Source organism: Artemia sp. Qi Xiang Cuo, chromosome 14 (genome assembly GCF_049724085.1).
Source record: "Artemia sp. Qi Xiang Cuo chromosome 14, ASM4972408v1, whole genome shotgun sequence".
Taxonomy (NCBI): Eukaryota; Metazoa; Arthropoda; class Branchiopoda; order Anostraca; family Artemiidae; genus Artemia; species Artemia sp. Qi Xiang Cuo.
Window position 1 is genome coordinate 48,849,375 of NC_142807.1, and position 15,133 is coordinate 48,864,507.

At 37.0% G+C, this 15,133-nt stretch overlaps 1 protein-coding gene and 1 non-coding gene across 3 annotated transcripts in view; one reads left to right on the top strand and one right to left on the bottom strand.

Annotated features, from left to right (window-relative positions):
* Nucleotides 1-2,350: 2,350 nt before the first annotated feature.
* LOC148944560 (glycine dehydrogenase (decarboxylating), mitochondrial) overlaps nt 2,351-15,133 on the bottom strand; it is a 123,928-nt gene continuing 111,145 nt past the window's right edge. For both annotated transcript variants that reach the window (XM_089100623.1, XM_089100624.1), the window contains exons 18-19: nt 10,777-10,922; nt 2,351-4,709 (exon numbers count right to left, since the gene is read on the bottom strand). In XM_089100623.1, the coding sequence (XP_088956749.1) occupies nt 4,551-4,709; nt 10,777-10,922 (305 nt within the window). In that variant the 3' untranslated portion in view covers nt 2,351-4,550. The remainder of the gene's footprint in view (nt 4,710-10,776; nt 10,923-15,133) is intronic.
* TRNAV-AAC (transfer RNA valine (anticodon AAC)) lies at nt 13,104-13,176 on the top strand. The gene has a single exon. It is a non-coding gene; the product is annotated as a tRNA-Val (tRNA).

Sequence of the window (15,133 nt, forward strand, 5' to 3'; positions counted from 1 at the left end):
ATTTTTCTGGTAAAAAATAAGCAATAAAATCAAGCAGTTTGGCCTATTGGCAGGCTATACCTATCGGGTCACCAGTTATTCGATGAATTGCCACTAGTCTTCCAGAATTGTCAAGCGCTTATTCCAGTCAGAATCAGAAGGATCTGTAAAGAGAAAGCTCAGCTGGGCTGATGGGTTTCATAAACCGCACGGTTAATATCAAACAAAATCTCAAGTCGAGAACCATCTAACTGGCTTCATACTGCTTTTGAAATTTGTCAAATTGTCTGCCGATATGACAGGTACACCTCCGTTTTTGGGTTCCACGAAAAGAAAATATCATGGACTTTGCCGCTTTTGATAAATGACATCCTGCTAAATCCTGAACAGTGTTGATGCTCACTGACGCAACTTTGTGGCTGGGAATATTCCACGAGAAACAGATAAGTGTGGATCAAAACAGCTTTAACGTTGTCATATGGAAGGGCCAAAGTCAAACGATGTTTCGCTCATTCTAGTCGATTTGATGACCAATAATCGGGCTACTATTTCTGAAAGAAGACATGAGGCTTTTTCGGCTGACACTTTTGCTCAACATTGTTGATCAATCTGTTCTGGCGAGACATTGTCCGTCAGCAATCGTGTAACACTGCAGATGAAAATGACCCACAATTGACATCGTTGTATGTCAAATTTAAGCGGGAAATTTCAAGGATCTGTTTTTGTTCTTGCAGTTTTAGAAGAGAAAAAAACGCTTAATTGGCCATAAAGATTGATGTATTGACTATTAACTTAATATCCTAAAATAAGAAATGAGAAGGTGCATTTTTTAATTAACGACCCCTTTTCCATCCAAAGAGCACTAGAGCAATTGTGTTGTATTCAACATTTACAAGTTGATCTAACAATGAAAAGGTTTTTAACAGTGAAAATTACAGGAGTAAACATGAGTTTCATTAAAAACATTAAGACATGATGTTCAATTGAGTTTGAAAAGACTGCCCTTTATTTCCAACAATAATGACAGTTTTTGTTCTCGCGAAAATTATTGTTGATCCACAATATTATTGATAAACAAATCTGTTTTCGTGATTGTTGATCAACAACTTGTTCGCCAGAAAAGGCCTATTGACAAGAACTACACAGCCTTTCCATCATATAGATAAGAAAATCCTATGCAACGTTAACTGTGATATTTGAAAAGCTTTGATATTGACAAAAATAATGACAACTATTTTAATATCAAAATATTTTTATCAAGTTCAATATTTTCTATCTCGCACGAGCTGAATTCTTAAGCCGCGTCTACATCTGGCGTTTTTTGGAAACCTGGGTTGTGTAGACTGCTACTGTAGTTCCATTTTTCCGTGTCTGGGTACGGCACAAAAAGATGCCAAAAATGGGCCGGCATATCAAAAATCAGGAAGTGAAGACGGGTTGTTCCGTTTTATGGGTGCCTAATCAAGCAATAAATTGGAAAATAAAGCCATGGGACTTACAAAGAAAGATAAAAAACCTTGTAAAAACTCTCCGAAATGGTCAAATGAAGAAACTTTCTTATCAATTGAAGTTTGAAAGAACAACACCCATGGAAACTTTTCATTCTAAAAAAAACTCATAAAACTCGGATTCACTTTTTTCTTGGACAAAATTATTCCACCAGTCATGAGACTGGGAAAGAATCCAAATAGTTTTAGTATAGAGGCTCTTCCGTACCTCTTTTTGCAGTTTTAAGAGTTCATTTGCAAAAAAAAAAAATGCTTCCAGTCCTACATTTTTATTCCTTTTAAATTTCAACAGCAGCCATAGCAGAGTATATTAGCAAAAATGAATCACTTGAAGCTTGATTTTGGGCCAAAGCCATCATAAGTGTATTACACGGCTACCTTTTGATTTTTTGAATTTGTTGCAATTTTTATCAGTGTAGACTGCTACATGCATCCCAGATTTCCGCCCCAGCTTTCCAGAAAGCGCCGAATTTAAACGCGACTTTAACATTATCTAAAAAGAAAAAATGGCACCTGAGGCTTTTCCTATGTACTTCATGCGTAATATGAAGTTTTCAGCAAGCTCTCTTGCGACGCTCTGCTTTTACTTAAAACCCCAAAAATGTAAAGTCAGATGAGAAGAAAACAGGTAAAACAAAAGAAGATAACAAATACTGAGCAAATTTGATTGAATGATGAGCAAAGATTTATTTTGAGCAAAGAATCTTGATAGAAAATCGAAAATTAAGTCACAGGGCGATTATATGGATTTAGCCAATGTGTGCGAGTGAGTTAACAACAAAAAAGCTGTACAATTATAAGTTCACCTTCAAACTGCGATGATTCCTATATCGTAAAGTCTAAGTAAATACACTTACAAAGAATGACTATTTAAAATATTTATTAGTAGCACCGGTTTAATTTCAAATAAAATAGATTACACAAGCCTAGCAGTCTTATAGTTAAAGTAAAATAACAATTTGGACATAGCTGAAAGGCAATAAAACAACCAATGGTTGAAACAGAAGCAACATCGTTATGAGCACCTGCGAAGAGTATACAGGCAGAGGGAGATTCAGCTTCGGAAAAAGTTTGTTGCCAGTAAAACGAAAAATTGTTCCGATTAGTAAATGTTGTGCATTTTGGGAAAATGCAAGGCAAATTCTCTCCATAACTGATCACCAATTGTGTGCCACATGTGGTTTGCACATCCTAGCGAAAACCCAAGAAGAAATCCCTGGCCGACTGTTTTTTGTTGTTTTTTTTCAAGCAATTTTGTCGTGTTTTAATTTATCTGTTTATTTGAACACTCCGGTATTTTGAGTGTCCTTGTCAGCCAACCGTCTAGGGCCAAATGAAAAGCAGGTCGTCCCTGGTTGGGGTAGGAGGATGTCGTAAGGAAATTGGGAAATTTTTGGTAGGGTTTAAAGAGAGAGGCTTCGAACAGATTGGGATGGAGGAGCGTGCGTCGCTGTGTTGGCCTCAGGTGGCTTGGCACTGCAGTGAGTTGTTAGTAGTAGTAGCATTATGAGGCCCTTGAAATGCAGCACCAACCTTACACAGTAAAATTTTTGGCCCTTTTATTTAAACCAAGGTCAACTCTCAGGTTAAAGGATGTGTAACTTTTCTTGCTACATGTGCCATGTCAGGATCTCAGATACGGTAAAAATATAAAAGCGGTAATACCAGCCGTCTCGAGAAGGCTGAATATAGGCGGGACAATTCTTTGGATGTCCTTCGAATGTTGCTTATGTTTAAAATTTTTATTGTATATAAGTTACCCTATTAATAGCCTGATCTGCAAAAATCAGGTTGGAGTTTTAAAACAAACAAAAAACTGGATACATAACAGAAAAAATTGTATTGGCGCAAAAGTACTGATTGTGAGTTGTTGTTTTTTCACAGTACAAAGGATTTTAGATTTTTGGAAAACAAAAATTGACTATTGGAGCTGTATTTCAATACCTGAATTATTTTTTATTTATTTACATGGAAATTTAATGTAAGTTCCAAATTAAGATTCGATTTATACTGCATATAGAATTCGAAAGATAATAAATGGCCAAAGAAGATATGACATTGAGAAAAGAAAAACAAAAATTTCAGTAATTTGACATGTAATTTCATAACCTGACAAAAATATTGCGTCAAAGTAGAAGGTGTTTTCTTCTGGCCATTTTCTTTAATCTAAATCACATTTTCAAATATCACTTTATCAAGTATATCTGCTGCTGGACTTTCAATTATCACGGGAAAAAATGCCGACAAATAGTTTACCTGTTTTGTTTGAACTACGAGTAAGGCGTATTTGCCTCTTCACTATTTAAATAAAATCTTAATAAAAAAAAAAATAGATAATGTTACTTTCACAAATTCCTAAATAACATGCCATTTTCACTAAATAAAATCGAATATAAAATTTAAGAAAGCATCAACTGGGTAGACCAGTTACCAAAAATACACCTACTAAAACAATACATTTAGTAACAATCGACATTATTGATCATTATGCACAACTTTGGGATAAATTATCAAGTATAGATACGTCTGATATTCGAGGGACAGATAAAGAGAGAATGTCGTCTACATGACGGTTAAACAGGGCTATAACTCCCTCGAATTGTACTGAGATATTTGGATATCAGTCGTGATCTTAGGAAAATACATATTACCATTATTCTTAAAGATCGTGTTAAGTAAATGTATCATTATTATTTAATATCTTCAGGGATAAATTATTAAGTTTAGGAAACCATGACGTTCATGTGACAAACTAATTAGGAATGTCATTTACAAGACAAAGAACAACTACCGCTGAAATGTAGAAATAAAATTACTATTAGTCAATTTCTTGGAATTTTGTTCAAACCTTAGGGATTTTTATAATTGAATGTTGGGATATTGTTAAATTCTCAGTTGTAGCCCTGATTTAATATGTTCATATAGTTCAAAATCTTCTATGTTTTTCAGGTAGATCAATAATGTATATCGTTCACAAAGCTATTTCTAAAATAGTAGACAATGTAGTAATTTTCATCTATTAAAAGATAGAAAGTTGCCATTAACCTATTTATACTTTTTGATCTACACTGCAGCTGCTCTGGATTTGTCTTGGTCACTACCAACATCTAGCGATGAGTAAGAATCCATTGGGGCACAGGTGCAAACAAGGTTTTTATCACCATAGACATCATCTATTCTGCTGACGGATGGCCAAAATTTAGTTTCTGGTCGGACGAAAGGCTAAAATAGATAAAGCTCATTTAGACATGTGTCGCAGAGTAATATATAAGATAATCTTTCTAATGCCATGCTATTCACAAGAGTCAATTAAAGAGAAAAAAAATATTAGGCCAATAATAACAATATTATTATCAATGATAGCAATCAATAATAAAAGTTGCCCAGCACAACTTTTCACTCTTACTTTATTTGAAAGGCTCAAATAACAGACCAATGTACAATTTTGTGACGCAGAGACGCTGGACTCCGTCTCCGATTGATTCGAAAACTTTCCTCGCATGGGTCGCTATGGCACAGTCTTTCGACTATTTGCAGTCGAGGACTATTTGCATAATGTTGGCATTGCGCAAATATTCCCCGAAAAAGCTTCATTCATGCAAAAACAAATATAATCAATTACAGTTTGTATATGCTTGGTCACAAGCAAAGTCATAAAAGGCCGAGAGAGGGGGGGGGGGTCTGTTCATATTTGTTTCCCAAATTTTTGTTTAATCTTCTGAATTTTGCTATAAACCCATCAATAATTTTCTGCACCAACGTTTCCTTTTTGCAAGAGAAACTCTTTGTTTACGACAGTTAGCTCACATAAACATATTTGGTCATAAAAATACGTGCCCAGCCAGTTTTGTTGAGAATGTAGAACCACGCTTATAATGAGAAAAGGCTTCTGCGATTTCATTCAGTTTTGACGCATAGGACTTAGTCACTATTTTCGATTTGATTTTTTTTCAACGTATCCTGTAAGGTTGTTAGGAAAACCTTAAAGGGTTTAGCGATTTTTCTTACTTACTCACTTAATCCTCGTGCTGGGGTGGCGTTGAGAGCGTCGTCAACCTTCTCCACGTGGGGTGGTCTGCAGCTAAGACCTCTGCATCGCACAGCAAAATTCCAGCTTGGCCCAGGAAAATCCTGAGACTATCACACCACTGGAACTTGGGTCTTCCTCTTTGACGCTTCCAGCCACTACTAGTAGGTTCAAAGTCAAAAAGAATCCGAGTCGGAGTGTCGGCAGGCAATCGCAAAAGATGTCCAAGCCAACGAAGTGTCCGCTCGGCAAACAGGTGTGACAAAGGTGACTGGGAAGTCATACTTCGTAGGTGGTCGTTGTTGACAAAGTATGTCAATCGGATTCCCTGGATTGTGTGAAGCCACTTAGATTGAAGAGTGTTGAGACTGCGCTGGACAGCTGCAGTTGTAGGCCAAGTTTCAGCTCTGTATAGCAGGATCGAATAGACTGACCCTCTAAGGATCTTCGTTTTGGTAATTCGTTTGATCATTGACTTCTTCCAAACATGACTCAGTCTACCGAAGACGGGAGAGGCCTTGGCCGCGCGGGCAGCAACTTCATGGTCGATGCAGCCATCCGATGATATGATAGAACCAATATAAGTGAAGTGGTCAAGCACTTCGATTTGGTTTCTGGCGACCAAGTAATTAGAATTGTCGGCGTCAGACTGTGGCTGGACTACCATGACTTTCCTCTTCTTCCACTTAATGGATAGTCCAGTCCTGGCATCTTCACCCAGAAGCGTGTTTAGAGCCATGAGCGGCTGTGACTTCGAGTTGGTGACTGGTGCTATGTTATCAGCAAAGTCACAATCAGTGGCATCTCTATTCCCGTATTTGAGTCCAAAGCTCAACTTCCGGGTTCTGCAACTCATAACCTGATCAATAATACACTTGAATAGGTCAATAGCAACTCAAAAATCTTGCCTGACTCATGTTCTTACTGGAAAGAACGCTTTACGTATACCATTTACTTGCACACAGCTCTCAGTCTTTTGATGCATGGCCCTAAGTAGGCAGACATATTCTGATGGGAGGCCAGTATTAGAAAGGATATTCCATAGAGAATCTCGATCAACTGGGTCAAAAGCTGCTTTGAAATTAACATAAGCAATGAAAGCCTGCTGGTGGAACTCGTTCGCCTTCTCGATGATTTGTCTTATGGAGAATATCTACTCTGTCGTTCATCGGCCTGGCACACAACCAGCCTGCTCTACTCTACACTTTCGCCGCAGGTGTGCAAAACATCGCTGCAATAAAACCATAGAAAAGAGCTTGCCTGGTACCAAGAGGAGCGTTATCCCTCTATAGTCCTTGTACTCCCTCCTGGAACCTTTTATCTTCCAGTGGTAGGATCATTCCTGTACTCCAGTCTTTCGGGATGATCTCCGAGTCCTGTATTGAATTTCATAGCATTTGGAGCCATAACAGGATAGTTCCACTGCCGTTTTAAGCAGCTCCGGGGAGATTCCACAGATGCCAGGATTCTTAGAGACTTTTCGCAACAAAAAAAAACCTCAAAGGATTTCTTGAGATTTTGTCAAGGTGAAAACAGCGACAAAATCCTATGCGTCTGAACTTAAATGCGCATGTCTTATTCAACTGTCCACAGAATAGATACATTGTAGACAGATACAGAGGGCTTAGTGAACTGATTTTGTTATACGAATACAAATTTTTTGCCACTGGTTTCAAAGTGATGTATTACAAAAGATGAGTTTTCAAAAAATCTAAAATAATGACTTCAGTATGATAGAAAAAATTATGGCAAATAAAAATAGTTAAGAAAAAGCCAATGGATACAGATTTTTACGCCGTGTAACCACTTGGAAAATTAAAATGAGAATTGAAGTTATTTATTACCAAAAACAACAATCACAGTCACGAACGAGGCTAAACTAAATGGCATTGTTTTTACAAATAAAATAAGGAACAATTAGTGGTTAATAACTGGCAATAAAAGGCACGTTACTTAGTATTATACCGACCACACTCAAGAAGTGAAGTTAGGTTAATCATAATGGGATATACCAAAATATGATGAAACATATAATACTTTAATAACAAAACTACGGAAACTAAAACAGAGAAATATGGAAAGCAGACCACTAAGAACGCATTATATTAAATACCTAACCAGCTCTATATATTAGATATTTAATTAAAACATACCTGCATAGTAGTTTATCTCACTCAGGCTAAGCTGATCATCTCCGAGTGGACATAGAGAAACCGGTTTTAAACAGGTCAAGAACAACAGTGTGGTCGATATAATACGTAAGTACCAAAGGCACACAGGAATTCAAATGACGGTTTGCCGGCTTCCCTTAAATCTATCATTCTTCTCTATTCCTCTGTCTACGTTTTTTTTCAAATTTGCCCCCCTCCCCTATTCTGAAACAAATTCCAGCTAGAGCTAGATCTTGAAAAATACATTGCAGCATTTGGGCTGCAAATTAAATTAAAACAAAAAGTTTCAAGATTTTTCAACTGAAAGTAAGGAGCAACATTAAAACTCAAAATGTACAGAAATTTTTTCCGTGTGTGATGGGGGCTGCTCTTTCCTCAGCCCTCGCTCCTCACGCTAAACGCTCGTTTTCGAATCATCTCCAGGTCTTCGTTCAGATAGTCCGTATTATGCACTTGCGGGATCATGCTAGATTCCACAATCATGTTATAAGACAGTCATGCATAAGACAACATCCGCGTGTATGGGAAGCTTACAGAGCTCTTTGAAACCGCCTATGACGTACGGCAAGTTTGCCCAGCTTCACCGGTCCTCTTCAACTACATAATTGGTTGGATATTCAAAAACTCCATGAGTTCAGAAGACAGAATCGTGCTAACCAGTGATGAGGAAGTAGAGAACTCTGAATACGCAGACGATGGTACACTTCTCGTTGAATCGACCGTCCAAGCCATGGAAATGTTGCAGACAGTACTAGCCTGACAAGCCTGGCTATCAGTGTCCCTCAAACCAAGTAACTGTCTACGGATAGAAATTCGTCAGTCACCTTAAATGGACAAGAGATTGAAAAGTTAGAAGAATTATAGTACCTCGAGTCACTGATTGATTTCAAGGACGGGACCTCGAAGGAAATCAAGGCTAGAATAAGTAAGGCATGGAACACTTTCGGCCAACTACGAAAGCCATTATGGTCCAGAAGAGAGATCAGCCAGAAGACCAAACTCCGAGTCTATGTTGCGTGTATTCGCTCCATTGTGCTGTATGTACACGCAACTTGGACGCTAAAGGCAGAAGGAGAACCTTCGCCCGACATCCTTGGCCAGAAGTACCTAAGAGCCATTTAACACATCAAGCTTAGCCAAAGAATAAACAACGAGCATCTAGTGCGAATGTGCAATCCGAATGTGTAATTCATTATCCGCTATCATCAAGAGCAGAAGGCTCAGATGGTTTGGGCACGTTATACTGCGTCCAAGCGAGTGCCTGGCCCACCAGTCCTTTGAATTTGAGCCCCCTTTCCAGTGGAAGAAAGAGCAAGGAGGCCAAACTGAATTCTGGCATACCACAATGAAGATAGACCCTGAGCCTTTGGGTGGATCCCCAAGGCATGGACGCAAACGGGTAACGGTATGGTTGGAAATCATCCACCCCCCAACAGTAGACCGCAGACAGTGGTAGAATGTGGTCCAGCGTAATCTGAGTGTCGAGTTGGGCTGAACAGCCAGTGCATCTTCTCAAGCACAATTAAGTACTTGTGGGCCCACACAGGGCACGCATACTCGAGAATCAGTGGTATGATATACATGATACAAACCGTTGTCAACTGGGATTGGAAGAAACCAAACCGTCATAAACTTATGTGAAGAATTTTGAATTTCCTGGTGAATATAAAATTTATACATATGTACTTATAGTGCTTAAAATAAACTGTTGAATAAACAAAAACCAATAAAATTAGATACATTTAAAAAGATATTTTGCTACACATGCTTCAACTAAAGAAAAATTATTTATTTTTCGTAATTAATTATTAGAACATAGTAAAAATTTTGCAATGCTATTAGTTTGTATAATTGGTTGGTACCCGTAGCATTTAGCCATAACCAAGGGCGTACCCAGCGGGGGGGGATGGGATAGGGGGGTTTAACCCCCTTCCCCCCGAAATTTTTCTTTGACTCTTAAAAACTTAACAAAATTGTTTTTAACAAATTTTTGTATGGTTTTTTTTTGGTTTTTTGTATAGCCCCCCCCCCCCAAAATGTCTCTGAGTAGAACCCCCTCCGAAAAAAAATCCTGGGTACGGCCTTGGCCATAACTAATAACGTGATGTTATACAACGGGTAGCTATTCGGACTGCTAGTCTTCGGACTGCTTTTGCAATCAGAATCCAGTTGTTTTCCGATCATCACCAGCGAGTGTATTCTGTTTTACCTCATGGGCGAGAGATCGAGTTGAGACTTCAAGGAATGTTTTAAAGATGGTGTAGGGAGACTTATAGTTTTGTCTTGAGGAGAAGGAGGTAGAATATTTTGTTCTTTGGTCCTCACAAGTATGCGCCACGGTTTTTTTTTTTTTTGTCACTGTCTTCCGACAGGCGCTTTCGCTGGTTATATAGAAAATTTAAAAAATATCAGATTTAAAAATATGGATATTGGAAGCGCCCTCTTCCAGAAAATCCTCTGATCCTTCCTAAGGGTCAGACCTTTGTGCACATAGATGATAAAAACTGAAATAAATTATATAACTGGGTTTTAAGTAAATGATATAAATGACAATGATTAAAATAAATCACATGGTATAATAAAATGATAAAAATTGAGTTTAAGTACGAAAAAAAATTCGAAAGGTTTCACCCTGGAGTTTCTTAGACTTGAATAATTAATGTATTCCTGGACCACTAGCTACATATAGTATATCTAGCTAAAGCTATGAACATGTACTTTGTCTAATAATGTTTTCACACTGGCATTGCCGTAACACAAGCTACTTAATGTAAGTATGTAAAATGGTCTACGATTAGTAATCTAAAAATAATCCACCAATCACAAACAAGTTAAAATTCTTGCGGGCCTTACGAAAAACAGAGTGACGAGCCTACTTGAGCTTGATAGACCTACATTCATATTATAAAAAAAAAAAAAAAAAAAAAAAAAAAAAAAAAAAAAAAAAAAACTATTGGTGGCTGGACAAGACCGGTTAAAACAATGGCTCGAGTTGAACATCCACAGCTTAAGGTGTGCTCAAACATCACTTGGCATTTACCGTAAAGAATGTGCATGATAATCTCAACAAGAGAGAGCAGGCTATACTTACAGCTGGGAAAGCAGCCAGTTCTCTTGAGTAGGATCTATCCCAGGAAGATGACATGACAGCTGCAGCACTATGAGGGGCCATTTTCAATGGATTCACTTTGGGGTCCATTCTACCCTCCTCTATCTCTCTAATCTCCCCTCGTATTCCTATAAACAAATCAAAATAACGTTAAATCTAATTATCATCATAGATTAATCACAGTCAACGAGTGAAAGGTAATCAGAGGTTAGGAGGGTATTGAAATGCAATAGAAACTAATTCAATGCTTCCCGGTATAATGTACAACAGATGTGGGAAGGCCCATAAGCCTTACATGACTAGGAACCAAAAAATACCCTCAGCTGCCGGGGGTTGTCAGATAACAGCACAGTTTATAGAATTATCCAGTAAGTTTATCGCAGATCATTTCTGGTCTTCATTCTCGGTACGAACAAAAAGCTCCTCCCACTTCTTTCTGCATTAGCGGGTTAGTCTGTTTCCGATTGTTTCCAACAAAGTGCATTATTCGTAATAGCGGATTTCCACTTGTTTCCGATTAGATCACAGTCTGACTTGTCTACCCGTGAAAAGATCTGATTCCGCTTATGTTTCTATCTGCAAAAACGTTCTCTGGAGCACTCGCACCTTGGTCCGGGTTTTTATAATGGGTGAGATAGGGAAAGATCCTACTGGATAATTGTATAAACTGTGGATAACAGTGACATGCAGTTATATTAACTATACTGTAGGCCATTTTTAGATTTTTTTTTTTTCAAATTTCGAATAGGGATCACATCCCTCTTCGAAATGCAACCCCCTGGGGATTTAACCCTCCTGTTCTTTCTTACCAGGAGAGTTGTAAAAAAAAACCGGTACTTTTCAATTATGCAATAACCTATCGAGAATTTGTGACGCGAACAAACTAGTCAAGCAACATTTTAAACAGACGATTGCTTTGAAATAGGGGTTTCTCACTCTGGAAACTATATTTATACTTTGTTTTTTTGGGGTTTAGGGGAAAAAAAGGTACCTAGGTTAGGTTACATATTTAATATATGCTACACTTTACCCCGACCCCCCCCCCCCCTAATGTGCAAATACAAGTATAGAGACCAAATTTCTTTCTAAACTATTATATTTTGGTCCTATTTTGTTTTATTTTATTAGCATTCACCAAACTTCACTGCTCGACAGGATATTGTATAATTAACAAGTACCAAAAAATAACACTTGAAAGGACAAAATAAAACACAGCATAGCAGCACAAATACCGACATTCTTCAAAAAAGATGTAAAAGATATATAGGCTTAATCAATACAAAGATATTTGTTTCAGGGGGGTATTAGGGAGGGAGTTGAAGAAACAGAAGCACAGACGCTTATATGTCATGAGTGGGCGATTACCCACAGAATGCAAAAATATAAATATAATATATATATATATATATATATATATATATATATATATATATATATATATATATATATATATATATATATATAAATTTGACATTGCTGATTATCCCCACGGTAAATAGGACTTGCTGTAATTAATTAAAAGTTCTTTCGTGTAAACAAAACAAAATATTTTTAGCTTATCTTGATTGATAAATACACTAAAAATTTTCAATGTATAAAACCATGGATTGCAGCTTCTTGAACTTTGCTTTGCAATAAGAAAGTAACAATTGTAATAAGCTGCGATAAGTACTTTGAGACACAAATACAACAATTGAAACTGTTCATTGAAAGCCTAAATGGTGTAAATGTATGAGCAGTCCACTACACGAGGAGACATGTTAAGAACACAATTCTTACTTCATAATATGCAGACTAATCCTAGTTAACATATTTTACAGGGGGGAACCTTTATCCTCACTATTTTCCTTTTGTTTCCAGTTTTTCAATCAATTTTTCAATATTTATCTTATTTTCCAAGTCTTGAAAATCGTTTATAAAACAAACACCCAAGAGCTATCTAGCTAACCTAACCTCATTTAACCTAAATTTATTAATATTTGCCCATTTATATATTTTGTTAGATGACAGTGATGGTGTTTAACTTTCATATAAAAAACTATTTGAAAACGGATTAATGCAGTCAAATCTGTTTATTTTTCATAATTTTGAAAAAAAAATTGTATAACAGTGAAAGAAATGATGATAAAGGTCCTTCCCTCCAGCAAAATATGTCAACTAAGATTATTTTGCATATTATGAAGTAAGAATTGTTTTCTTAATATGTCTCCTTGTGTAGTGGAATGGTCACAAATTTACACCAAAAACTGTTAATCTCGATTTTGGTATATCTAATTTGCCATCGACTATTAAAAAACAAAATATATTAAGTTTCCATGGTGTAGCGGTTATCACGTCTGCCTAACACGCAGAAGGTCCCGAGTTCGATCCTGGGTGGAAACATTTTTTCTCAAAGCTATGGTTCATTCGCATTATAAAAAGAAATAAATAAACGATTAACAATCATATTATTTCGTTCGCAATCAATTCGTTGGAAATCATTGTAGTTATTTTATTTTTGTTTGTAAAGAAAAGAAACTTTCAGTAGTTTTGCTGCTGTCACATTTTTATATGTTATATTTTTCAAATTCCATAGTAAAGAAAACATCAATTAAATTACAGACCGTAAAGGCAATGTAAAGTGCTCTAACAAACAAAAACTAATCAAAGGATATTCTTTAGTGAGAAGAATGCTTCATCGGCACTCGGCAAGGCGAGTGTTTCGCTTTGCACGATAAATGAGAAAGATTTTTTGACATAATACCTTTTTCTCTAATAGCAATTTATCCTGATAAAATCGTGAGTTTCTTTGTAGAGAAATGACAACTCTGGTCTTTGAAGTTTATTTTTGCGCATCAAATGAAGCCCAAACGAAAATAGGAAAAATTAAAATCTTTTTAAATAAAAAGAAAACGGTCAATGGCATAAACAAGGCCGTATCCAGGGGAGGGAGGGGGTAGGAGGTTTGCATGCCCACCCCCCCCCCCCGAAATGTTCGTGTGACTCGTAAAAACGTAACAAAAATGGATATAAGCAAATTTTTTATGCGTTTTTGAGTTTTTTTTGTGTAGCCCCCCCCCCCCAAAAAAAAATCCTGGGCATAAAAGACAACAAAATAGTGGATAATAACTTTGCGTCAATCCTACTTTCTGTTAAATATTGTATAATTGTATAGTTTAAATAAACCTTAATTTAAACAGATAGTAACAAACACAAAAAAGACGAAAATAAAGAGCTGAAGAAAAATAGCAAGAGGTTGTAGAAGACTTGCTCTAAACCTCAAGACTTGGACAATGTTTAACTGTCTGAATTATTAGATTTTTCCATAATTACATATCTCAGGGACATATTAGGAAACTTATTGGGTTTCAGAGAGTCCTCAGAAAACTTGATGATGAGCCCCCTCCCTAAAAATAAAGATGGTTGTATCCACATATGTCGATGTGCAAGTTAATCCCCAACTTTTACAAAGAAATGTTTTTTTTTATGCTATTCGTGTAAATTTGAAGCTAAAAAGGCTAAAATAATCTTCTGCCATAAATAATAATGTTGTGGCGCTTCGTATAAGGCTTCGTCAGTCACAGCATGAATACTAACATGCTGAACTGGCCTGATGGCCGTCTGTTATGCAGTCCCGTTCTCGGTGAGCCGCATTGGCATGAGTTGTTAACACAAAACGACAGACAGGAATTCTCAAGGTACACTATTACCTCAGAAAGTAAGGAATGGCCAATGACCCAATATTTGTGGTCAAGAATGGTGGTTACTTATTTTCTCAAATGGCCGTGCAGTTGGTTCCTAATGCCTTCGGTTTCTAACCCCCGGTGGAGCCAATGCCAATCAAAGAATATTTGTCTAAGTCAAGTATTACGCAGAAGAACAATTTTAGTGAAATAATACGAGTAGTGAAAGTTATATTCTCCTGGTTAGGCTGGATTCTATTACTGCTACAACAAACTCATTTCATCATTAGGTAACTCAAAGCTAACACGTAGGAGAATGTTCTTCCTACATCCCAACCCTTTTTGGTTGTCTGAGCCAAACTTCCGAAAATATATCTGAGACTTAAGAAAAAAAAATTAGAGCCAGAATTTTTACACGACTCCAAACAACCGAAAACACTTACTAAATTAGCATATAGGAGCAGCTTCAGCAGCTTCGTTTTGGGCAGGACCACTTCAAAAATATGCACTTTCCAGAAATCATTTCAGGTTTACAACAAAATTCACTAACCTTACTTGACCAAGAACCACTGGGTGTGCGTGTAACTGAACCCCCGTGTAACTAAACCCCAAGCAACTGAACCCCTGTTATTGAACCCTCATGCAACCGAACCCCATGTAACTGAATTCTCGTTTAA